Source organism: Rhodamnia argentea, chromosome 5 (genome assembly GCF_020921035.1).
Source record: "Rhodamnia argentea isolate NSW1041297 chromosome 5, ASM2092103v1, whole genome shotgun sequence".
NCBI classification, from domain to species: Eukaryota; Viridiplantae; Streptophyta; class Magnoliopsida; order Myrtales; family Myrtaceae; genus Rhodamnia; species Rhodamnia argentea.
Genome location: NC_063154.1, coordinates 25,637,631 through 25,662,904, shown reverse-complemented (window position 1 = coordinate 25,662,904; position 25,274 = coordinate 25,637,631). Strand labels below are relative to the sequence as shown.

General features: G+C 37.6%; 1 protein-coding gene and 1 long non-coding RNA gene across 2 annotated transcripts in view; one reads left to right on the top strand and one right to left on the bottom strand.

The window, feature by feature from the left end:
• Window positions 1–24,344, top strand: part of LOC115727029 (DExH-box ATP-dependent RNA helicase DExH7, chloroplastic-like) — a 30,699-nt gene extending 6,355 nt beyond the window's left edge. The window contains 27 exon segments of the mRNA XM_030657142.2: window positions 760–871; window positions 1,057–1,230; window positions 2,571–2,650; window positions 4,045–4,167; window positions 4,341–4,427; window positions 6,179–6,279; window positions 7,225–7,282; window positions 7,689–7,754; window positions 10,739–10,821; window positions 10,918–11,101; window positions 12,074–12,220; window positions 12,307–12,408; window positions 12,498–12,650; window positions 13,693–13,797; window positions 14,264–14,404; window positions 14,504–14,593; window positions 14,683–14,739; window positions 14,972–15,055; window positions 15,821–15,919; window positions 16,008–16,136; window positions 16,532–16,602; window positions 16,707–16,776; window positions 18,224–18,316; window positions 20,606–20,818; window positions 21,990–22,082; window positions 22,544–22,666; window positions 23,713–24,344. Of these exon segments, the coding sequence (XP_030513002.2) occupies window positions 760–871; window positions 1,057–1,230; window positions 2,571–2,650; window positions 4,045–4,167; window positions 4,341–4,427; window positions 6,179–6,279; window positions 7,225–7,282; window positions 7,689–7,754; window positions 10,739–10,821; window positions 10,918–11,101; window positions 12,074–12,220; window positions 12,307–12,408; window positions 12,498–12,650; window positions 13,693–13,797; window positions 14,264–14,404; window positions 14,504–14,593; window positions 14,683–14,739; window positions 14,972–15,055; window positions 15,821–15,919; window positions 16,008–16,136; window positions 16,532–16,602; window positions 16,707–16,776; window positions 18,224–18,316; window positions 20,606–20,818; window positions 21,990–22,082; window positions 22,544–22,666; window positions 23,713–23,787 (2,913 nt within the window). The 3' untranslated portion in view covers window positions 23,788–24,344.
• Window positions 23,904–24,482, bottom strand: LOC115732221. Its single transcript, XR_004014329.2, has 2 exons — window positions 24,195–24,482; window positions 23,904–24,153 (listed from the first exon to the last, which is right to left on the bottom strand). It is a non-coding gene; the product is annotated as an uncharacterized LOC115732221 (long non-coding RNA).
• Window positions 24,483–25,274: the final 792 nt, after the last annotated feature.

Below are 25,274 nucleotides of genomic sequence, written 5' to 3'. Positions count from 1 at the left end.
TTTGATCGACTGTCTAAGAGAATGCCTTGCCTTCCTGATATGCTTTGAAAGATCGATCCCTTGTGGAGAGTTCTCATTGGTTTTTGCACCAACCACAGGGATAGAGCTGTATTTGGCGCTAATCATGCTTTCCCAGAGAGAATTTCTTTCCTTAAGAAACTGGAAAGTCATTTACCTTGAATAGCTTTATTGAGGAGTGTCGATTCTAAAGAAACTGGAAAGCCACTTACCTTCAATAGCTTTATTGAGGAGTGTCGATTCTTAGAAACTGAGAGTTCTTTTGTTTGTGAGATCCATGTTAGTTTTTGGAGCACGACGCTCATCCTTTTGTTTTTAATCTTCCATGATCTTAATGAAACCTTATATTTAATAGTTGTTATCAGATTTAACAAATAGCTAGCTGGTTTAATGATACTTGTCTTTCATTTTTGCATAGGTGTTGTTGATTCATCTTATAGTGTGCCTAGTGATCAAAATATCAGTATTACCCTAGTGGTTGAACTACAGAACTGTGACAATGGGACATTGGGTACCAATAGCACCTGCTTGCCTCTACGTTGCATCATCTTGCATCTTCTTTCCTCCAGTATTGGTTGATTCATCAAGTATCTGCTTTGATGCTTTGAGAAGCCTGTTCTATTGATACAATCATATTTTCATTCTGACCTAAGGTCCTATTCTCTTGCAGAAAGAGCTTTTAGTCAATGTGAATAATTGTTCTGCTCTTTGCCTGTATAACCTCTTTCAAATTTTTGACAGGATGGGCAAAATAAAGTTGCAGCCTACGCTCTCTGTCACCTGTTTCCGAATCTTCCTGTTCATCTTATAATCACAGAGCCTTATGACTCACTTGTTCTGCACTGGAAGGAAGGTCAGTGTTTCTCCATTCCAAGTCATTTCTGTTTGAAGACTGCATCTTTCGGACTATATTCTGTTGTGCATGATGAGCTACATCAGCGCACCTACGTTATATGGCAGGCCAATTTGAAATCAGGATCTTCAGAACTGTTCTTTTCGCTTGCAATACTTCTTGTATTGACATCTTGAATTATGCAGGAGAACAGTCGATTAGCAATGAAGCCAGTGAGGAAGATAGAAGGGCTGATTTTGTAGACTCATTGTTGAGATCAACTGAAGTGGGCGACGTCACTGATAGATCACTTAAGGAAAAATCTCAAGAGCCTTATGCTAAAGAAAACAAAAGTGCACATGGCAATATAGACACTCAAAGTATGTACCTATTGTGGGTGCAATGGTCTACATCTATGTTGAATGTGCGTTTTCAACTGCATTTTCTCTTAGTTCGTATGCTACTGAGTACCTAGTTTGGCACCCTTCTACCCATTCCCACATATTTATTTTGATGTTACCTTTGTCATGTTGTGATGATGATTGACAAATTGATGGAACTTGGTGTTTACAGCCTTTTCTTCGAATCAATTTATGATTTTCAAAACAAATGAGCATGAATTGTTATCTTGAATTGGGTGCTGTCCCAAGCCAAGTCCAGCTCTTTTTCACGTGTTTCATTACCTAATGTTTGTTCCATCTGGGTTGGAGTGATTTTATTTGCTGGTGGAATGTTCATGCAGACGCCATCGACTTTCAAGTTTTCCTTGGATTGGTCATATTGGAGCATGATTTTGATATGAATGTCTTTTCTTCTGTATATGGGTCCTTTTGTCGTCTTGTCAGCTGCGGTGGAAATTATGCTAGTTAAAGCTACATTTTTTTTACATGGGAAAAAGAACCGTTCCCTTCTGCCTAAGTGGTCTGGCCATTTGTGTTGGATACAGCTTTGAGATTTTAAGATTGATGATTGCATTTATTTCATGTAAAACCGGCGATATGAGAATTTGAACCGCTTGACTTGCCACATTCTGCTTTAGTCGTCTTTTAATGCATTTGATTTTGAGGCATTTAGAATAGAGAGGATGCCAAGTTCCTTGTATGATAGCTACCCCTATATCTTCATATTTTTTCTTTATGAAAACTCCTCCAACTTCCCTGCTTCCAGTTTAATGCAAATTTAGCAGGATTGGCCTATAGGAGAAAGGAAACACTTCCTATCAAATTTCCTATGAAAGGTTAAAAATAAGAGTATGTAGCTACGTATGAAGGTGGCTAAACTGTATTGCAAGATTATCTAACCTAAGTACTAGCATGTCTTTGGACCAAAAAAAAAAAAAAGTACCAGCATGTCTGTACATGTGAGCATGTTTGAACATTCAGATAATGGATGGGCCAAAAATGTGTGATTAAGTACTAGCATGTCAATGTATCTGTGCACATCTTGAGTGGATTTTGGATGGGCGTTTACTGGTGCTACCGATATTACATGATAAAGATCGTAGTTAATCATTCTGAGAGATTTTTGGTGCCATGGGCTTCTATGCATAGAATAGCACATGCTCCTTTAGCGATCTTCTTATGTGATAAAAAAATCATACATCGACACTTTCACATCAATTGATTAAGGATGTTTATTATCTCATGAAAGAGTGAATCACAATGAATGGAGAAGAGCATGGCAGAGATATTTATTATGGTCTAACTTTACCAATTTACAGGAGTAGAGCTCTCTAAAGAAGCAGAGAGCTCTTGCCTGAGAAAGGAACACGAGAGTCGAAAGAAAATGCAGAAATATAAGGTCAGTAGATCATTTCTCTTCAGTAAATGTTGATATCTGGTCAGAAATACTTATATCTGCAGTTCTGCACCCTGCTTTCAGTAATATTGTGCCTGTCGACTTATTATCTTAGTCTCAACTAATTATGGGTATATCGTCACTCAAATCATTCATGAGGACTGCAAGTTTATAGTGTGTAGCAGTTTCATGGTTCAAATCTATTGTTTTCTGTGGAAATGATTTCCTTTTCGGAGGACATAGGACTGGATTGTCCTAGTTGAAGGTTTGATTTGCATGTAAAAATGTTCTCACATACTTGGAGTGAACAGTTTTTGCATGGATTTGCGGGAAGTCATCTGACATAGAAATCACCTGCTGTTTTAAGTGGAAGGAGGATCTATGTCGACTCATTGATATATTATTTGAGAAGGCAGATTACAGGAAATTTTCTCAAGCTTTTGTGATGATGGTATTGGACCTTTCTATTGATCATATTCAAAATCAGAGAGGTTTAGCTACTGCACCAGGAAAAGTTTTTTTTTGTGGTTTTTAGCTTTCTTGCTTCTCATTTAATATGATGTCTTTGCCACCTCTCTCTCTCCCTCCCACGACTTGTCAGCCCATCGTCCCATCAAACAAACTAGTTCTCAAAAAGAAATTCTTAATATCTCCCTCGAATGGTCCGAACTTCAGCTCCATTATATTTATCCCACTTTCACTGGCTCCATCAAAACTCTACTTCAATAAAGAGAATCTGAAGAACCTGTCTTTGATTTATTGAGTGAAATCATCAAAAGGAAAAAAAAAAAACGAGAGAGAAAAAAGAGAGTCAAGTGAAAACATGGAGAGCAGAAGACCTGTAAAGAACAGGGATGCTCTCAGTCAAGACTTTCATAAAGCTTCTGATGCATGCGATTCACATTCTTGTTGGTCATCTATTAAGTTAATTGAGACCTTAGTGAAAGTGACTCATGGCTAGATGGGGGCACTATGTTTCTAATACTGCTATTGGTTTGAATTGTCCCCATTGCTATTGTGTGTGTGTGTGTGTGTGTGTGTGTGTGTGTTTTTGTCTGATAAACAGGGCCAAAGAGGTTCTTGGTTTAGTTGATGTGCATGGTCTGTTTCTGACCATAACTGCTTTGAGGTCTAGACCGGTTCCTGGTTGGACCAATAAACTGGCTGGTGTAATTCACTTTGCACATCATTGGCTTGATATCACAACCAACTAGGAAATTAACATACAAGTGAGCATGTGCAGCAAATATGAATATGCCATAAAAAGAGTTGCAATGCTTTTAATACTGAGACTAGCAATCTCTTTATTGATTATCCAGTAGTAAAACTCAACTGATTTCCCTTTATTCAATTAGTAAAACTTCAGTATACATAAACAGCATTGTTCTATTATTTAGGAAATGCTGAGAGCTAGAGCTGCGTTGCCTATTGCTGCTTCGAAGAGTGAGATTTTGCAACTGCTGAAGGAGAACAATGTTCTTGTTGTTTGTGGGGAAACAGGTTCTGGCAAGACAACTCAGGTGAAGGTTACACTTGGTTTGCGTGAAGATTTGTCTGCTTACTGATGATTTCAAAAGCATGATTGTAGATGGGTTGGGATGTGCTTGATTGAATCTGATTTTTAGCATATTCTCAAGCGGTGATGTGAACTTTGGGGGAAATCTTATGTGCTTTTAAATGGCCTTTACTGTAGGTTCCCCAATTTATATTGGATGACATGATTGAATCAGGATGTGGTGGATATTGTAACATCATATGCACACAGCCAAGAAGAATAGCGGTAAGTTTAGAATTTCTTCAACTGTCTTCTGTCTTTGGTGACCTTGCAATTATTCATGGGAGAATGGACTCGTAATGTTTGCTTCATTAATGTTTTTCCCTTATCTCTATGCCTGCCCCATTGTAATTATGGTTGCTGTGGTTTATTTACACCATTCTTTGAAGCTGAGTCGTGAGGTTGCTGCTTAAAATTTCAAGTATTGATAGATTGTCCACGTGTAGAAGGGTGGTGATTTCTTTGTTAAATTTTGCTGGCACAAGGGAAAATACTTTTGTGGTGAGAGAGCAAAAACCCAACAGTTTACATCCCAACTATAGTAGAAAAGCCTTTGGCGTCATCTTGTTCGAAGAAGGAAATTTGGGGTTGAGATACCCAATTGGAGGAGTACATCCTTGTCCTTCAATTAGTAGCAACCTGATGAGCATATGTATTTGCTTTGTTTTTCCAACATAAAATTTTTATTTCTTCACTATTCTGTACATGTATTTGTTCATGTCTGAACGATGGACTTCTCTCTTTCAAAGAGTCATCTTCATTTCCCCTTTTTGAAGTGATTATAAATTTTTTTAATCATCCTTCCACTTCGATTTTCATCCTCCCTTTAGCTCCGTTCTAACATTGATTGCTTAAGCCTGATTTACTTCTTCATCTGCAGATGTATTCTCTTGCAATCTCCAGCTAACAAGATGCTTGTGCTATCCCTGGCAGTCACTCCTGCTGCATCCTCACCGGAGTGATCGTAAGCTCCATTCCAACTCATATATACAACTCTCTCATCTCCTCTTATCCTCTTCTTCTGAACCATTCCTTCTCCTCATAATACTTCCTTCCTCGTACCCCAGTATTCCACATCAATGTTGTCAAAATCGAGCAATTCGAATTGGCAGTGTTAAAATCATGTTACTCGATTTGATTCAAACTCTTGAGTTCTGTATGATTAACCCTTCAAATGATTCTGTCTCATATGAGTGGTAAATGCGAATGAGTCGTATCAAAAGATGACAACTAATAATCTTTAACTTATTTAGAACATTCTTTTAACCAAATTAAGGATTTTGGATTTGTTGGAAGCAAGTTCAATGAGTGGTGGCTTCCTTTATTGGACTACACTACACGTTGCAACTCAAAGCAAATATATCACAAAAAACTGTGAAGTTCCTCTGACACTGAGGGAATAAACTAACTACTCTTCAAAAAGTACCTCGGAACAAAGTTAACAAACTAAAGGCTATCCCAAACATACTGTACTCTTTACACGCAGCATACCCTGTTCCTAATCCCCATACACTATGATATCAGTAGTATGTGCCACTAATTTAAAGCAATAAAGCCTGCAGGTTGGACTCAGGATTCAATAGATCAATTTCTCTTGGCTAATCTTAATGCTGATCTGACCCATCTTTATCTCGCGTATTGGACTTAACCCTGTTCCACAAGATGTCCTAATGTATTTCTCTATGTACAAGGACCCTGAAGGGGCTAGAATGGGAAGTAGAGGAAACATATCTTTTATCATGCTTCTTTCAGCATTCAGCCTTTATTCATTCTTGTATCTTTATACTTCTGAAATCTTCTCTTCTACCAAAGCATTAATTAGTTAAGCATTAGCTCAATTGCTTATATCTTAACTGCAAATCAACAGCAAATACCTAGGTGAAGAAGTCACTTTTTTTCGTTTTTATTCCTGTCATTAAATTCTAATGAATTGCTAAACTTAGCACACTAATAGAGTACCTGATTTCTCATTTTAGGCTATTTCTGTAGCTGAAAGGGTTGCTGAGGAGCGTTGTGAAGGTTCCCCAGGTTCCAAGGGCACTTTAATTGGTTATCAAGTTAGGCTTGATAGCGCTCGGTATAATGTTTTACTTCATCTCCTTCTCTTAGACTACTAAGTAAATACGTACTTAAGGTTCTTGTGGCGGTTGTAACTGGTAAAGCTTTGTTGGTCATTCACCGATACTGATTTTCGTTTCAATTTGAGATTTTCTGCTGTCTTTTTACTTGCTCATTTCTTTTCGATTTAAACTTTTGATGTACCGTTGACAGCAAGAAATTATCGTGATAATAAGCTATTTCATGTTAAAAGACCACTTCTGATGAAGAGAAATCACAATGGTTGGCATTAAATCAGGGAGGAGCAGTCCAGATAAGAGGTAAACGAAGCCGTAGGGCATTAAGAACCATGAAGAAATTAAACATGAAACAACAATGAAGAAACTAAATTGGAGATTCGCAAGCAGAAGAGAACATGCAAATTTTCTCCCTCGCTTTAAAACTCAGCATGTTAGTTCGCTTAACTCCTTTTATCTGATTGTTTAAGAGTGGAAGTGATGCAGTCTATACATGGGGCTGAAACTTCTGTAATGATGAGGATGTGCTACATTGTACGCATCTATCCTCATGCTCATTTTTAGGAAAAGCAAGCCCCCACACTGCTGGGAACCTTAGCCCCCCTCCACTCAAGCTTTAACAGATTTTTGTGCTTTTATGTTTAGTAATTTAAATTTCCTGAACCAGTAATCAGTTGTGACTTTGAGGGAAGCATTGATTGAAACTCAGTTATGGAAAAGGTAGGGCCTTCAATGCTCGTCTGTTTCAGGATTAAGAGGCCCAGTGATGTAACCTTAGATCCACTCCTTTAGGATGCAGTAGCTTAATTTGGTTTAACCAAGTGTTGACATATCTGCATTTCTTGGCATGTTTATTTCTGAATGAAGCTGCGAGATAAGTTCCTTATGGTCTTTTTCATTGTTATTTTACTTCAGTTATTGATGGTTATTGTTCACGAATATTTCAGGAATGAAAAGACAAAGCTTCTTTTCTGCACGACAGGAATTCTTCTAAGGAGCATTTCTGTAAGTTGTCTATTTTTTAATTCCATATATGTAGTGTGTGTGGTAAGGAGCTGTGCAGTTCGCTATTCTGTGTGCAATCATGTACTTTGGTTGATGAAGCATGATTCTTAAACAGCCTATGACACTGCACATTTGTGTACTTGGAGATGTTAAAAAACATGATTGATATGTATTGTGGGCATCTTTTCTGACAACTTAAGCTTTTGGACAGTGATTGTTTACCACAATATGACATCATACCCGAAAAGTATAAGTTGTAAGGAAAATACATACGGTTGGAGCTTTGTACTAGTAGGAACGCTTGATGTTCTTTTTATGAATAAAAAGGTTTTTTATCGAAAGATGTCATTAGGATATTCTCCTGATTCTATCTGATTGTTTCCTCTTCTCTTTTTTTGATTTTCAGGGAGACAAAAACTTGACCGGCATTACCCACGTGATAGTTGATGAAGTCCATGAGCGGTCATTGTTGGTGAGTTGGTAACAATTTGACAATTGTATCATGTTAATGAGATTGTGTCTGTATGACCTAATATGCTGTTTCAAACGGTTTTCATCAAGGATCCGGGGCATTAACATACTAGCAAATGGGAATCCCCTGTTTCATCTACCCTTGTGTTTCTAACGGTTTTCATCTATTAAAGGGTCTCATCCTGCATTGCTTGTGTATGGGGATTCTATGAACCATATATTCACGTAGTCTATCTCTCCACCTCTTGGCTTAAGATTGTGGATTGGACTTTCTAACGTGGTATCCCAGCCAAGTTTTTCTCTAAGTTTATTTTGACCATGTGGCCACTGTTCGTCAACTGCACTTGTTGTTCTGAATCTGGTTTTGCACATGGTATCCTACATCGCGTGTCTATGGGGTTTCTAAGGGCCTCTTATTCATATAGTTTTCCTTTACCTATTAGCTTGAGCTTTTGAGTGAATCTTCTAATGGAAAAATACACAAGTATGATCAATTTACAATCTAGTACTATCCTTGTATGCTAGTTCTTCATGTCAGTTGTGTAAAGGTACCTTAATATGCAAATTTTAGAAAGAACATCTCATTGGTTTGTTGATGTTCATGTTTTTTCCTTTAAGTTTCACATGAAAACTTTATGAGATACATATTGGTTGGAAACATTTGAAATAGTCTGAGGTTTTATAGCTTCTTTAACATAATGTGAGAGTTTTTCTTCATTTCCATCAAGTTGAGTTATCAAATAAGAATTTTGAATATTTTCTTTAACGCAGTTAAGCCGTAAACTCATTTCAATCTTCTCTTATTGTAATGCCATATTAGTTCAATCCTTTAGACTGTTCTCGCTACAAGAAGAAGGCGCCACTTAGGGAAAAAAGATCATGGAATGGAAATTTTTGGCAAAGGAACAATTTGTTAAATTCTTATCTTGGTACCTTGCAAGCCTGCATTTTATTCTTATACCTCATTGAAAATCGATTGTCTATTAATTAGTGTGTCACATTCTTTAGTCATCATTGGCGTAGGGGCACCTTTATTCTCTAGAATGTTTCTGAGATCGTCAAGGCACGGACGTTGTCATGCTTGACAACAAAGGATTTCAATAACAGAAATTATTGATGGAAGAAAGTTTGCATGCAAGGGAGCAAAATAAACGGGTAAATAAGGTTGTGGTGAAGCACTTAAGAATATGCATATAAAACGAGTTACTTCAAGTTAATGATGATGGGATTTGGATGAATCTAACATTTTGATCTCAAGTGCAAGATTTCTCCATTGTGGGTAAATAATAGAGAAGTAGATGTTGTTCCAAGTATTAAGGTATCGACACTATTAGACTACTGACATTGCTTGTATATGAGGTCTATAGTGGCCTTAAATAAATCTGCTTCCTCAACCTAGTGGCTTTAACTTTTACATTTGACTTGTAACATACTATTGGAGCCAGGTTTGATTAATGGTTGTTTTGCATGTGGCTCTCTGTTCATCAATTCCATGTGTTGTTCTTAACCCAGTTTGCATGTGAGAGGGAGTGGTATTCTATACCACTTCCTATGGGGTTTACAGTGGACTTAGCTACATGTGACCTCCCTCTACAGAATATCTTAAGCTTAATGCAGATGGAGTAATGCATCTGTTCATGATGCAAGTCAGGTTTCCTAGCAGCGTTACTAAGTCGTTTTGACTTAGTTATGTTAGGATACTTATCCTAACACAGTTAGAACTCAGCCTAGTAGAATTGGAACTCTGTCATTGATCTTGTCTAATTGGTTTCCTTCTGAGTTTCCTTTTTCTACTTGGAAAAGGATTGCTGCGCCAATCTATTTGTCGTCGGTCAATCCATTCATCTTTCTTTCAATTTTTTCTTTATCACTCTATTCATATTTGTGACTATAAGTTTTCCTGTCCAATGGTGAATGAGATTTGTGGTACTTTTAGTTGTTCTTTGCACGTAAACTGTATGATCTGATTTTGTTCTTTAACTGCGCTCTTCTGAATTTGAAGCTTTGTCATGATGCCTTCTACTCTTCTGAGTTGCTATGATGGCAACTTTCCTGTTAAATTTCAACCAAAATAGGTGTCAAAATTTAGGTCATGCTGTCGTACATTCTAAGTTTGGGTCATTCTGATTTTTGAGCTCTCCTCCAAAATTAAGGGATAAATCTACATTTCCAAATGCTATTTGTCGGCATTGGAGAGAGGTACAATTACAATCTCATCCTCTTTCATATAATATCCTAATAGTACCTTATTTTCCTGTCTAAGGCCATATTAAGAGATACATCTTTGCAGATGAGTCGGACCACCCATCAGCTTGTTGCTCTACATGCCTAAACCATTGTTTAATGAAGAATGACATGAAGTACTTTAGTGGATCTTAAGAACAAAGAATAGTCTGATTAGGCGATATAAGCGGACGTTCAATTATTTCAAACATTTGACAAGAGAAGTGAAATGGTCAAATTTGAGTGAGATGAAAGTAAAAAGGGCAATGATCCTTATTTGCTCAAAATGCATTCTTTTCTGTTGTTGCATAGATTTATCTGTATATGCAAAGGCAAGTTTTGGCCTCTTTGACTGGGTCCCTGTACCTAAACATTGCGCATCAGACTAGCCAGGTACATTGATGTATACATTCAAGACACCCTTGCATAAGAGCAAGCACAAGAGGTTGAAATAATAAAGATTGAGGTAGTGTGAGTAATAGGAGTTGCCCATAAAGTCGTGGCCAAACAAGGATGAAGTGGGAAATCTTCTATTATTGGGTGAATAATGGATGAAGTGGGAAAACTTTCTCTTATGGTGTGAATAACACATGACTGGATCACACAGTTAGCGATTATGTCTATTTGATCCCCTCCCCTCTGACAATTGTGTTTACTTCTCTGTTGTGGAACCTATGTATGAGTAAATTTAGCATGTTCTTTGTACTGCTGAATGAAGCATATGACCTGGAAAAACATTGACCAGTTTCTTCCCCATGACAGGGTGACTTTCTACTTATTATCTTGAAGAATCTTCTTGAGAGACAGACTGCTCACGATGGGCAGGTGCTCAAAGTAATTCTAATGTAAGTTGACCTCTTAAATTGGATAATATTGTTCTGAACTATTTCATTTGACATGCTTCCGGTAACCCTAGCATCTGCTTTATTTTCTTTTACCAGGTCGGCAACAGTGGATTCAGCTTTGTTCTCAAGGTACTTTGGTAACTGCCCTGTAATAACAGCACAAGGCCGGACACACCCTGTGAAATCATACTTTCTGGAGGATATACATGAAACACTTGAGTATCGTCTTGCTTCAGATTCTCCAGCATATATAAGATGGGAAAAAACCTCTAAAGACAAGGTATCCTAGTTGCCAAAACATGCAACTTCTGTGTTGAAATTTTGGCATTCAGCCCTGAATAAGATCGAGAATGTTTGATAGGAACAACTATCTTTCTATTTTAAACAATTAGGTTTAAAAAAAAAAAAACCGATCACTGAATGCTTTGAAGAAGAAGCTACTTAAGTCTCTCAACTGGAGGGCTTTTGGTAGAATTAGAATATCCGCGGCACTATTTTTGCCAAATATATTTGCTTTCTGTGTTCACTGAAAAGTTGATTGCATTTGGCATTCAATTGATGGCTACTATTAAACAAAACTTGATTTTTCATTTTGACCATTTAAAGTTACCTACACTTAGGGTTCTATGTTGGCACCGTCGGTACTTATTAAAGATTAGTGTTCAAACAATGGATGTAAAGTTAATGTTCTCTCTAATAAAAAGTAGACATTCCATGGGTAGCTGTATTCTCTCTCCGTGTAGGGAGAACAAGCATTAGCTGTAACATATATGCTGTCTTCGGACAAGGTGAACGTGTTTAGCTGTACATGTTTTGTTATTGTTGAATTCAAGGCATTCGAATGCACAAGTAAGAATGTGGATAAGCAATTATGACTTAGACATGATTGCTTAGTAATTTTCCTGTCAGAAGCCATGGGCCTGATTTTCTCGATCTGCCAAGCTGTATATATGCACAGCGTTATCGTTCATCATCAGCCAATTGTTTAGGCTGCCTGTTTGGTTGAACAAAAGTCATTGTTTGTTTTTTTTTTTTTTTTGCCCGGAAAATAACTTAGTTGTGTGAATTTCGTTTTTCTTTTCCTGCACAATTCCTTTTTTCTTTACAACCTACTTTTCAAGGATATTGAAAATCTCACTACTGGAATTTCTTCCTTATACATCAGCCTACGTTTGGGAAACTTCGGTGTTATGTGTATATTGTGCAGATTTTTTTTTTTTTCCTATTTGTCATGGGTCTGGTTTCATTTCAGAGAGGTCCTGTGGACAACCATCGAGGGAAGAAGAATCTTGTCTTGTCTGCATGGGGTGATGATTCTCAGCTGTCAGAAGACTGTCTGAATCCGTTGTACGAGCCAAGTAATTACCAAGCTTATAGCGAGCAAACTCGCTTGAACTTGGTAAATGTTTATAGAGTCTACTTATCAAATAATGGATTACTTTTCTTTCCACTTACTATTTTCCCACTTCACAACCTTCTATACAGAGAAAATTGAATGAAGATATCATTGACTATGATCTTCTTGAAGACTTGGTGTGTCATATTGATGAAACTTGTGGTGAGGGAGCAATACTGATCTTTTTACCTGTAAGTCACTTCAATAATTGTGGAAACTTGGTTTTGTGATGTTTTCGTACTGGAATAATTTTAATGCTCCTCTTTCTCCACATTCACAGGGAGTCTATGAAATTCATCAGCTAGTGGATAAGTTGACTGCCTCTTATCGTTTTAGTGGGCCATCATCTGATTGGATTCTTCCTTTACATTCATCTTTGGCACCTAATGACCAAAAGAAAGCTTTTTTACAGCCTCCTGCAAATATACGAAAGGTATGCTTCTGTTATAATTTCCCAGTTCCCAAGATTAAGCACTGTTCTGACTGTGGTACACCTTGATTCTGAGCAGAAGATCACTTTTCTTGTTTTGCGAATGGGCAATACACTTGATAGTGGCTTGTTCAATAACAGATATACATGATGAAAAGTAGATACTTGGAGAAGGGAAAGGTTTTCCCGTCGAATGATCGGATTCTGCATCTTATCCACAATTTTCCTGTGTAATGAGTTTTGTAAGATTTGTTGATTGAAGCAAGGGATTAAAGTGACTCATTTCTTCACTATGAAGATGGAATAGAAAATGCATTAAAGGGGTAAATTGTTGGAATTTTTTCTGTTGGCATATTATCATATATTGGACATAGTTATCCAAATGAGCATAGAATATCTCGTAGACAGTGACTTATCAGGCAGATGAAATAAGTGAGAAGACCTTGTGTAGCAATTTTATATCACACACCGACATTTTACCCAAGTGGTATTGAGACTCAGATCTTTTACTTTCTTTTTCTTTTCTTTTCTTTTTTTTTTTTGGGCGGGGGGTGGTTGGGGGTTAATTAGCCTGGACATGTAGAGGCCATTTATAAGGAAAAGACTCCATCGACAGTTGTTTCTAGATGTATCTATTGAAGTAATAATATTCAAGACTTCTGTTCATTTATTTCCTTATTTCTGTGCAAAGTCTACATGTCTTGGATAGTTAGATTGTTAACTGGTGGCATTTAAGAAATATACACATGATTTTACAGAAGTTTCACTTAGTTGGTACACTTAGACAGTAGATGCTGCTCATCATGAAGTTGAATTGGTCCCAAAATTCCGGACGAAAAAAGCTGCATATGTGCTTGGCTGATGCCAGGAGCACATTCCGCCCTCTCCTTTTAAAAAGCAAAGAAGTTGTTTTACCATTTGCTTTCCCTGCAAAGAAAAAATCTTAGGTCGTTTATTTTAATCATTCTTGGGAGAGCATCATTTCTCATGTTGATGATATATTGGTTATTTTTATGACTTTAGTTCTTCTATCATATTTTGATAGGTCATTGTAGCTACAAATATAGCAGAGACAAGTATAACAATCGATGATGTTGTTTATGTCATTGACAGTGGAAAGCACAAGGAAAATCGGTATAACCCACAAAAGGTTGGTGCTGCACTCCTCTTCTAATATGATTTGCATTGCACTGCAAACGTGTAGAGCGTAGTGCCAGGATGGTCTTGTTTGCATTTTATTGTTTAGATAACTATCTGGCATACCATGGTTTAATATTCGTGCAGATCCTCAATAATGCAACAGGTGGTATGCTTAGAATACCTTTATTCATATGTGAACACCTGCTATTTCCATAATCTTATTGCTTGAAAATAACCTTCCATTGTGGCTACAGTGTCTGTGAAGTTAAATGAGTTTGTAATCTTGTTCTGTAGAGTGTGGATGTTCATATGCTAATCCATCAGTGCACCTTTGTTTGACGAAATTTTATGTACGCTATGCTTGTAAAAGTTTTGATTATAGTTGATACCTAATGGCATGGGTCATGATAATTGGAGAACTGTAACTTTCAATGAGTTTATGCACTTATTACAGCGGCTTAATTCTTTTCCTCTAGAAATTAACTAGCATGGTAGAAGACTGGATATCTCAAGCGAATTCAAAACAACGGCGAGGAAGAGCTGGGCGTGTGAAACCGGGAACATGCTTCTGCTTATATACACGTCACAGATTTGAGAAGCTAATGCGGCCTTTTCAGGTGCTTATTATCGAGTTAATTTCTGACAGCTCTCTATTTGTTTAGACAGTCAATTCCTTTTGTTTTAATTGTGCTCACTCGATTGTTTTATGCTCGAAGGCTCCTGAGATGCTTCGAATGCCTTTGGTAGAGTTATGTTTGCAGATTAAGCTACTTTCTCTGGGTAACATAAAATCCTTCCTTTTCCAGGTAATTAGTGTTGATGCTTGGTCAAGTGTCTTTTTCCTCTTATTCTCTAATGATATTAGTTTACTTTGTCCAATCATTCTGCTTTGCAGGCCTTAGAACCTCCAAGAGAAGAGGCTATGACTTCAGCAATTTCATTGTTGTATGAGGTACTTCTTAATGACCATCAGGAATATAATTTTAAGTGGTGGTTCTGAATAGGAACCATGATGAGACTTGGTATTTTACGTTAAAACTTGCCAGAAAGATGATGTTAGCAGAATCTTTTGATGGGGTATCATAGTCATAAAGAGATATTGGCTGTTATTCGTTAATTCTGACTTCAAGTGTTTTGGATATAATGGTAACCTGCAAATTTATTTGTTACGTTTATTTTTATAGGTTGGTGCATTGGAAGGGAATGAAGAGTTAACCCCTCTCGGATATCATCTTGCAAAACTTCCAGTTGACGTACTGATAGGGAAGGTTTGAACAAATTCAACACTTATACTCTGTGTGTTCAAGGTTGTACATGGGAAATACAAACTGTAGCTTTTTTCACTTCTAGAGTTGCTGAAATGCTCAGCATGTCCACTTTTTCTCTCATCATAAGAAAAATAGAACCAAAATAAAAATAAAAAGGAGGCAAGTTTATTAGCAAGTCTTTATACCAAAAGAAAGTAAATTGTGCGAATTTGCCTTACACTGTAATATATAATCTTTGTAGTTAATAAAACTGATCTGAGTGGGTTTTAAGTACCTAAATTGCTATTTGTTTCAATTTTGTTGATGGATTGAGACATACCCCTAATGGGAAAGTCTGTTTCATTATTGGGAGCTATCTAACAATGCTTTGGAACTTATTCTGACAACATAGAGAGGAACAAAGGAATATAATAATTCAGGAATGATTTCAATCTGATTGACCTTGATCACAAAAGCTGAATTGGTAAAGTGTCTACTGACTATAAAAACAACGTCAGTCTACAAACACGTCATCTCTTTTTTGGCCAATTCATTATTGCAGCCTAGGATTTGCTTTATCAATATCCACAGTATATTTCATTCCACTTTGCAGTTTCCTATAATTTTTTCCCGTCTCCTCCGAATAGCCTGTTTTCTCTCGAATTTCAGATGTAGTGAGATATTGGCAGGGAGATCCTGACTTTGCTGATGAAGCTTAGTTGTGACATTTTGTTTCTTTCCTTGGTAATTTTGCTAAAGAAATTTCTTCTTTCATTCAAATTCCAGATGATGCTTTATGGTGCAATTTTTGGCTGCTTGTCGCCCATTCTTTCAATATCAGCATTTCTGAGCTATAAATCTCCATTCGTGTACCCAAAGGATGAGGTTTTTTCCAAACTTCTTTCATATTCTGTTTGTGCCTTTGTGCATGAACTCGGGCAAGTCTATGACCACATTGTATTTTCATCTCCAGAAGCATACTGTTGAAAGGGCAAAACTGGCATTGCTGACTGATAAGACAGATCTAAATGAGGGTGACCAGCAGTCCGACCATCTATTAATGATGATTGTGTACAAGAAATGGGAAAAAGTTCTTAATGAGGTTTGTTGGCTTTTGCTTCCATTAGGTCTTCAAATAGCTCTCCAAAACCCTGACTTATGAATTTCATGACGGGTAGTGGTAATGCATGTTCAGGACGATGATTATGGCGTAATGTGTTTTCTCCTTTTATATTCTCATTTCTTTATTTTTTTTTCTTTTGAATATCTCCTGCATGTAAGTGTGTTTTGTAAGTTGGGTATTCTCATGGTGGATGGTGCTAAAGAGACTTTATTTTCCAGTTACTTTTTGTTATTTGCCATTTCCCTTTCTTTTACAAATTGAACTTAGGTAAATGAAGTAATTCTCTGCTGTTAATATAATACATGTGGTTTTCAAACAAAACCATGTCTATCCAAAGCATGCTGTTCATTACTTGTACAATATTGCTTCTGCAGAAAGGAGCCAAAGCTGCTCACCAGTTTTGCAATTCATACTTTTTGAGCAGTCCAGTTATGTTCATGATAAGGTGAATGTCATCTTAACTTTTCATCTTGGTAGTAAGCCAACTGGTCCAACACCTCCCCTTTTTTCTTTTGCTTCTGATTTTCTGATGGAGGTATTAATATGTAGGGACATGAGGGTACAGTTTGGAACTCTGTTAACAGATATTGGGCTTATCAGTTTTCCCAAGAATTACCAGGTGGATGTTCTACCTGCAGTTGATGCCCTAGTTGATCTGCATATTATACATTATCATTCTATTGCACATCGTAAAGATGGCGGAGTACATTATTTACAACCTAGGATGCTAACTTTAGATGTTCAATATTGATATTTTTATATGATCAAGAAGTTGTAAGCATTGATATCCTTACATTCTCAAGCAGCTGTAACGTTTGTTTCATAATACAGCCCTTTACAGTAAATTAATGTTATCACAGGTGATTTTATAGATCAAATTTAATGCTATAATGAAGTTAGATATTGTTTATTAGAAATATCACCATTTACGCAATCTTTCCTTTTTTCTCTTATTAAAAAAATTACAGCAACCATAAAATTGGTACATGAATCATACTACAGTAGCTGAGACTATATCATGTAACTGTAGAGAATTATCTTTGGTCCTTTACGTATCAATTTCTCTTTGGGATATAATTAAAGAATCATAAATGACACCTACCTACTCAAAATAACAGAAAAAACTTTGTGAAGGAGTAAATAGAGCAACGACTGAATTGGTCAAGGTATTTAGTTAGGACGATGTTATGTATCTGTACAGAATTTTCTTTAGTCCTTTACTTATTTTTTTTTTCCTTTTTGATTAAATGAAAGAGTATATAGTCGACACATAAATATCCAAAATATTAAGTTATGGATTAGAAGCCCATCTCTCAAACAGTGTACCTATGCATAATGTGTTGTTTTTATGTGCAGCAGATCACTTTATCATCAGTGTGCTCAATGACAAATCAGATCTTAGCAAAAAAAAAATGGTGCAAATAGCATGAAGATTTACTTCTTAATTGGAAATTCAAAGTATAATTTTTCTTATGCCAAAAGCGTAATTATTGCTGAAAGGGAATGAGACATGCTAATAATTTGCAACTTCCGCTCATTGCACTGAACTTTCATGGAGCTACAATGTTTCTGTATGTAGCTCACATTAATTTGTAGGGTAATCATATTCCCTTCCTCCTTCCCCCTACCCCCCCCCCCCCAAAAAAAAACACAAAACCCCCAAACACAAAACCACCCAAAGAAAGAAAGAAAACCACCTGCAGACTTGGCTGGATTTGCTTTATCATTCCCCCACCACTTTCCCTGTCTTGTTCGCTAGGTTCACATAGGATTTTCTTACCAGAAAATGCACATTGTCTTCCACTATTTCAACCTGTTCTAATATTGTATAGTTGTATTGTATCATCTTTGCATATAAGGATTTCTTACTCGCTTAGCCTATTGTTTCCCTTAGGAGAATTTTCATATATAGTCCTAACTGTCTACAACATTGGAACTTGTTTGTGATAAGTCTTATGTACATCGTGAAGTTAACTTTATACATTAGGTGGTAAAATGTGCATTATATCACTAGGAATGAACCCATTTTAAATAACTTCTGACAGTGACATGATTTTGTGGCTCAGGTTATGCTAAGAAAGAAGGAAAATCTTGACAGCTGGCTTTCTGATTCATCACAACCTTTCAATAGGCACTCGCATCATTCATCAGTTGTAAAGGTAAGAAAAATATCTCTTTCAGTTGACTTTTGCATCCAATTTCTAGTAGCAATTACAAATTGAGGAAGATGTAGGGTTTAGTATTGCCCTGCAGATTATCAGATTGAACTGGTTTGACAGGTACTCCACTGTTGATTACACTGTATACTTAGTAAATGCGCCTCAAGCCGGATAACCGATCGGTGGTTGAGTGACAAAAAGATTTACCCTCAAAAGCTTTGGCTTCTTTGTCCTATCGTCGAATTCCGTTATCTTTTGTCTTCCTTTTTTCTTTTTTCAGATCAGACATAGTCAAAATCATCATGTTCTGACAATCTGCGTTACAATTAAGCGATGTTCCTGCTTGAATCCTATAACTCTGTTTTTCTCTCACTCATGTCTAAGTCTCTTCTTTTCGAGATTCAAGTTTCAACCTAGTAAATCCCTCACCTTTCGCCAGCAATGGAATTCATGGCAAGGGTTGATTCTAACTGAAAGAGAATGAAGGGCACAATAATAAGATTATAGTGGATGGAAGAAGTTCTACAATTGTTAAAGCAATGAAGAGGGGCCCTGACAAGATTTTTAAGTCATGGAGTCCACAACCACTTTAAGTGGGTTACAGCAGTTTGAATGGTTGAACTGTGGTAAATGCCAATTCTATCTGGTTCTCTCGCCAATATGGTTCAAATTACTCAACTAGACAGGAATAACTTCTGGCTGCCAGTTGAATTGGCTGGTCTAGTCCGGTTTGCAAAACACTGATTCCACTTCGGATCGTCAGTCTCCATTAGGATCAAATGTTCTGATGACTGCAGAATCATAAGATCAAACTAATTCATTGCTAGAAGTGAAATCATCCCAACTGGTTTGGCTGATAATGTATAGGAAATTGAGGTTAAATATATACCTAGCATTCTATTAGAAGTTAAGCACAACATCATGGTTTTGAATATCTCAGTGAAGCTAGATAACATGAAAGAATGGCACTTATTGCCTCAAAGTTGATTAAGTTTGCCACACATGTCCCTGTGCATACTGTAGACTAATCTGAAGTCAAATTCATATTACTGGGATTTAGATCTCTCATCTACAAGTCTTTTTACATCAATCAAGAGAAATGTAAAAGAGAAAAGTAAACGTGGTTTTTATTCCAACTTCATAAGAGACAACACTGATCGGTAATCTCCTTCATAACGTCTAACGTAGTAAAATTTTATGGTGTTGGCCACTTAATTGAACGTTAGATAAGTTTTAGAACTGTACAGAAGTAGGAAGGAACCATCCCCTTGAGTAGAACATATGAAAACCATACCACTGACCGGTTGGAGCAACATCAAAAGAAATAAAGGGAGGTTCGAAGATTAGGGGTGGTTCATCCATGGTTTATTTAATGCCTTGACTGCTAGAGACATGGTGATGCACAGTACATCTCCTTGACAGATAAGCTTCATGTTTGCTGTGGACATTGAGTGAAATAATGTCTGTCAATGCTTGAATAAGTGGAGACCTTATGTATGGCTTCTTCCTATTAGAGTCACCCAAAGTATTTGCTTATTCATCCCTTTTGATACAGTATGGATGGAACTAGACTTGTTTGAAAATAAAAGAAGAGAAATAGAAATGCAAAAATACTACTAGCATTGGAAGGTCAATCTGAATCCTCGGGATCAGAACCTTCTCCATCCATCCTCTAATCCTGGATGCAGAAAGGAGTTATTTTTAAGTCGATACCCATAGGTTCATTTACAAGGATGGGAATTGTGTTGATTCAATGACCAGGATCTCTGTTTCCTTTTCTGTTTTTCTTTTGGCCAAGGATCTTGATTTCAATAACCATGTTCAAGCCTTCAGATGCCAGTTTTGAGCTTCCTTGTGTGTAGATTATGCTGTTGCCATATTTCTCAAAGCTTTTTTAAAACTCTTTGCAACTATGCTTATAATACCTAGTTAATGCTCTTAATGAAAATGTGGCTGCTGACATTTGTGGATTCATGCGACCTTCTAATTTCGATGAAATTCCAAACTGAGAGATAAATGCGGCATACCTCTTTCTTGGAAGAAGGAAAACCATTTGGTATCATTAAGTCAACATCTTTCTTTATCTCAGTATTAAATTGATTTGGGGTCGAGTGGTTGAATGGGTTGAATTAACATTTGGCTCTTTTTTATTATTATGTTGGAAACATTATTATGTGGTTGAATGGGTTGAATGGGTTGAATTAAAGCATTTTATTGTCCAGAATCTAGACCATATTCTTTCAGTTTGATGACATCACGGTACTTTATTAATTCATGTTATCTTTGTAGGCAATTTTGTGTGCAGGTCTATACCCCAATGTGGCAGCCACCGAGCTAGGAATGGCTGGGGCAGCTCTCAGCAATCTTATACAGTCAGCTGGTCCGTCGCCCAAGGGTAGTCTAGCCTGGTATGATGGAAGAAGGGAAGTTTACATACACCATACTTCCATCAACAGCAGTGTTCGATCATTTCATTACCCATTTCTGGTCTTTCTTGAAAAGGTTTGTGAAGTTGTAGCTAATCAACTGCATTAATGTTTTTATAGTCTTCTCCTTTTGTATTTGTTCCCCAAATTATAAAAATCTGTTCCAAGCTCAGTTCTATGACATGTTGATACCATTTTTTTCGTTCTTCTGACCTCCACCTCTTAGTCTTACTGTCGTCCTTTTCCCTGTTTTTTCTCCCCTGGCTTTTTTCTGTAATTGTTAAACCATGAAACCTAGGATCATAAGAAACGTCAACTCATTCTTTTTCTATATTGGTATCAATTGGATAACTGGCAAGGTTTGTTGATGGAACAACTAGACATCCATTTTCTTCAATGGGGATGTACACATGACTAGTTCTGTCCGTGTCAAATAAAGGGTTCGAGAGGGGGTCACACTGAGCAAATCATAATTGTTAAAATCGTTAATGGGAAAGGCTGGTAGAAAGAGCTCAAAGAGTTGCCTCCAACCTCAAATTGCATTAAGTTCCTGATCTAGATGCATACTTCGGTGAGGACGACTGCAAACTTTTCTCTGCACACTGATCTAGCTAGAAATAGTATTATTGGTCAGACAAATAGTTGTTTATTGACTCAAAGGAGTTCAATTTGTCTAGCAGTACTTTCCGGCAGCACATAATCTGATGCCTAAATTAGGTCCTGGAGTTTTAGATGTCAAAAGAATTGGTTCCCATGTTGGCAATGCTCAGGTTTGCCATAACCCTTACAGAATAACTGTGTCATGATGGAGAGTTTGCTCAGTTTGTTACGCTGATTAGTGCGTAAAGCTTTTATGTGTAATAAGCATAAGCTAATATAGAGTGCTTTTTCTTGAATTGACAATGATAGATTGAACTTTTGAACCTGGAGTTTATCTGGGTTTTCCTTATAATCGGACCAAGTAATTCACACATTCACGGTAAAGCACCTATTCTTGAAGAGTATAGGGAGGTCAGTACTTTCGTAGATACGAAATTAGTTTTGTCACAACAAGTTCGTTTCCCAAGTGTCGTACATGTCTAAATGTTTATTTGAGCTCTATAACAATGTAGGCAGTGAGATATGCTTTATGGGTCACGTCAAGCTGACACTTGTGGCAAGTTGAACTCCAATTCTGTATAGAAGAAATAAATATTCACTGCCTTTTTATGTTGAGCCTGTTTGATGACTACAATATCGTTTTTCAGGTAGAAACTGGCAAGGTATTTCTGCGGGATACGACCATTGTTTCTCCATACTCGATTTTGCTTTTTGGGGGATCCATTGATATTCAACATAAGGTAGTGTTCTTGGTGAATTTCTCTCTGAATATATGCATGTATTTGTAAACTAGGAAGTACATGAGAATGTCCCCTCTCCAATTTCTTTCAGAAAGAAGACACATGAAAGATTTGATTAATAATGACGGTAATCCTCTTTTAGTTCACTAGGATTCAGTAGTGATAAGATGAACCGAGTGGAGATAGTGTGTTCATGTTGATGGGTGCATGTGCACCTGTAATCAATGTCCTATGACTCCTAGAAAAGCAAAGTCACACTAGTTGAACATGCCTGGTGGATTTTTATTGGAAATAGTGTTATGTAAAAATGTTCTCCATGGTAACTTTTGGGATTGCCTTGTACTATTCCGTGATGTAACTTTTTTTGCAAAAAACTCGTACAGTTCCAAGCTGTTTAGTATTTCTCCACTTGTCGGTAATTTTTCTCGACGTTTATTGCTTTTGATGCTGGGTTGTTTCAGTCTGGAGTCCTAATCATTGATGGATGGTTGAAACTGATGGCACCAGCTCAAACAGCTGTCATATTCAAGGAACTTCGATCGATGCTTCATTCTGTGTTGAAGTCGCTGATCAGAAATCCTGAGGTACTGCTGCATGCTTCCTTTCATCTGAAGTTATGGAATACTTAGAAGTTGTATTACATGCCTATGGAGATTAATGCTCATTTGATTTCATTCTGATCCGATTAAGTGAATCCTTTCAATTCTATTTGAGTCGCCACTTTCCAAGCCATTACTTTCACTGCCTTTGAACAGGTTTATCTTTGTGGAATGTTCACTTATGCTTCTACATTGGTGTAGTCTATCCAAAATTCTCATGTTTGAAAGCATCCTGTGACTTCTGAAATAAATAATGAGGTATCATCTGAAAAGTAAGCAATCTGATATCGCACTACGTAAGTACAATGAATAATAGTAATCCGTCGTTTGCCACAAACCTCTCTTTTTCCCGTGGCAATAATGCCAAAGATGGAATCATCAGTCATTCCTTTTTTTCATTGCTTAGTCTTTTTCCTCAACAATCAGATAAGCTCATCATTTTTCTTAAGGGCAGGAGTTCAGTGTGAAGTTGTAGTCCAGACCATACTGATGCATCGACTTTGGCAATTTTTTAGGTCAGCATTAGGAGATAGCCTATATAGACCAGGCCTTTGATCCAAAATGAGTTTTGTCTAATATTGGAAGCTTATCCTGCTGCTGACCGTGACAAAGTGGAGAATGTTTGCCTTGAATAGCACTAACCACTGTTCATAAGATGTATTCAGGTTGGCTGTTACAGAGTTGGAATCATTGCACAAGAAATCTGTGCAATGATGTCTGCAGCAAAATTTGGACAACACTCATTTTTGGTCTATTGCACCAAACTTTGGAAGATGTGACCTTTATTTTATTGCTTTCTGTAAAGCTGAAGACATTTCACTGGAGATACGGATATATGAGCATCATACATTTTCTTCACATGAATTGCAAGTATTAGTTGCAAGCATATACGGATATTGTGTTCAGAATTTACTATTCAGTTTCGTTAGATGTGCATAGATCCTGATTGTAGAGTATCCTTCTGATCTCTACATATTTATTCTTGCACATGGCAACACACATCGTACTGATGCAGTTCGATGTCTTTGCAGGATACGTCTGCTAGCAATGAAGTCGTCAGCTCCATCATTCATTTGTTGCTCCAAGAGCAAACGCCTGTCAACTGAACTATGAAATGGCATCTCAGCAGCCAAATCTCCTGTTCACATTGGGCATATTATACACTAATATGTAAGTTCCAACCTATAGTGTGACCTTCATGATTTTGATTCTCAATGTTTCTTCTTGACATTATGATCCGTGCAGTCTGGAGGTCGATGCATCTGATTTAAGCATATCATCGGAGCTCGATGTTGAGGGCAAAGTTAAGGTTTCCATGTCGTTTTTCAAGCATATGAAGTGAAGATGCGTCTCCCCAAGCACACTCGCCGCAGATGTAATTGTCCACATGATGCCATATGAGCTTACAGTACGATACCTGCGTGGCTAAAATTACTGGACTCTTAAGTCTTTTGTAGATCTGAATGTATCCCCTATGTCATCGTCAGCATGACTGGGGTCTAGTAGCCTTCACCTTTTTTCCCCTTTTTGAAGGTGAGGCTCCACGAATAGATCAGAGTACCAAGGAAAATGTCGTTATCATTAGAGTATATTTGAAACTCCCGGTCTTCAAACTCGTGTCTTTCTTTTATCGAAGTTCTTTATTTGAGTTGTTTTTCTGTCAGCCGACAAAGTTCTTGTCCTCGTGATCATTTGCAAGATGGCCCAGCTGCGCTAAGAAAAAGAAAAGTGGTCCTTGATGGTATAGCAGATAAATATTCCCCAAGAGTTTTCGTTATATTCCTTAATAACCATAATGTGGAATTAAAGCTCTGTTTGTTTTACGGAAAGTATTTTTCTGAAAAATATTTTTCCTAATTTCGGGTGTTTGGAGGGCGGAAAATGAGTGGTCAACCTTACCAAAAAAAATAATGAATGGTTAACAGAAAATATTTTTCGGTCAATAGAAAATGTATTGGGGAAGATTATTTCCATTTTGTAAAACAGGAAATTATTTTCTCAATCTTTGCCGCTTCCAAAGAGGACGTCGTCTGCATCACGTACGACAAAATATCACCTTCAACAGCCTCAATTCAAGCATCTCCCCATTTAGCTCCCCTTCAGGCTGCCCTTCGCGATCCTGTTTGCGATTGGGTCGACGAGTGTAGACTTCTCGAAGTCGCTGGCGCCGAGGACGGCGAGGATCTTGCTGGAGATGTCGTTGACCAGGACCTTGCTCAAGGTGAAGAGGCTCTCCCTGACGTTAGTGTCCTCGACGGCAACGGAGTCGAGGTGGCTACAGCGCCAGGGAGGAGCGAGGATAGGGCGACCTTACAGCGAACCTTCACGCTGTAGGTGAGGTGTTGAAGTGGAGGACCAAGGGGAGGGAGAGAGGGTCAAGGCTGACGTCGACGAGGGCGCTGTGGTAGATGGGTGTCTCACCGCTGTGGTAGAGGGGCGTCTCACCGCCGTCGCCAGTGGCCTGCTTGCGAGCTTCGCAAACGTGCTTGAGGAGCTGAGCGAAGGTCAGCAAGGGAGCAGCGGCCGCACGGGGGAGGGAGGATTTGACTGGTGAGGAAATCTGGGTTTCGGATTGAGGGAATTGCGATTTGGG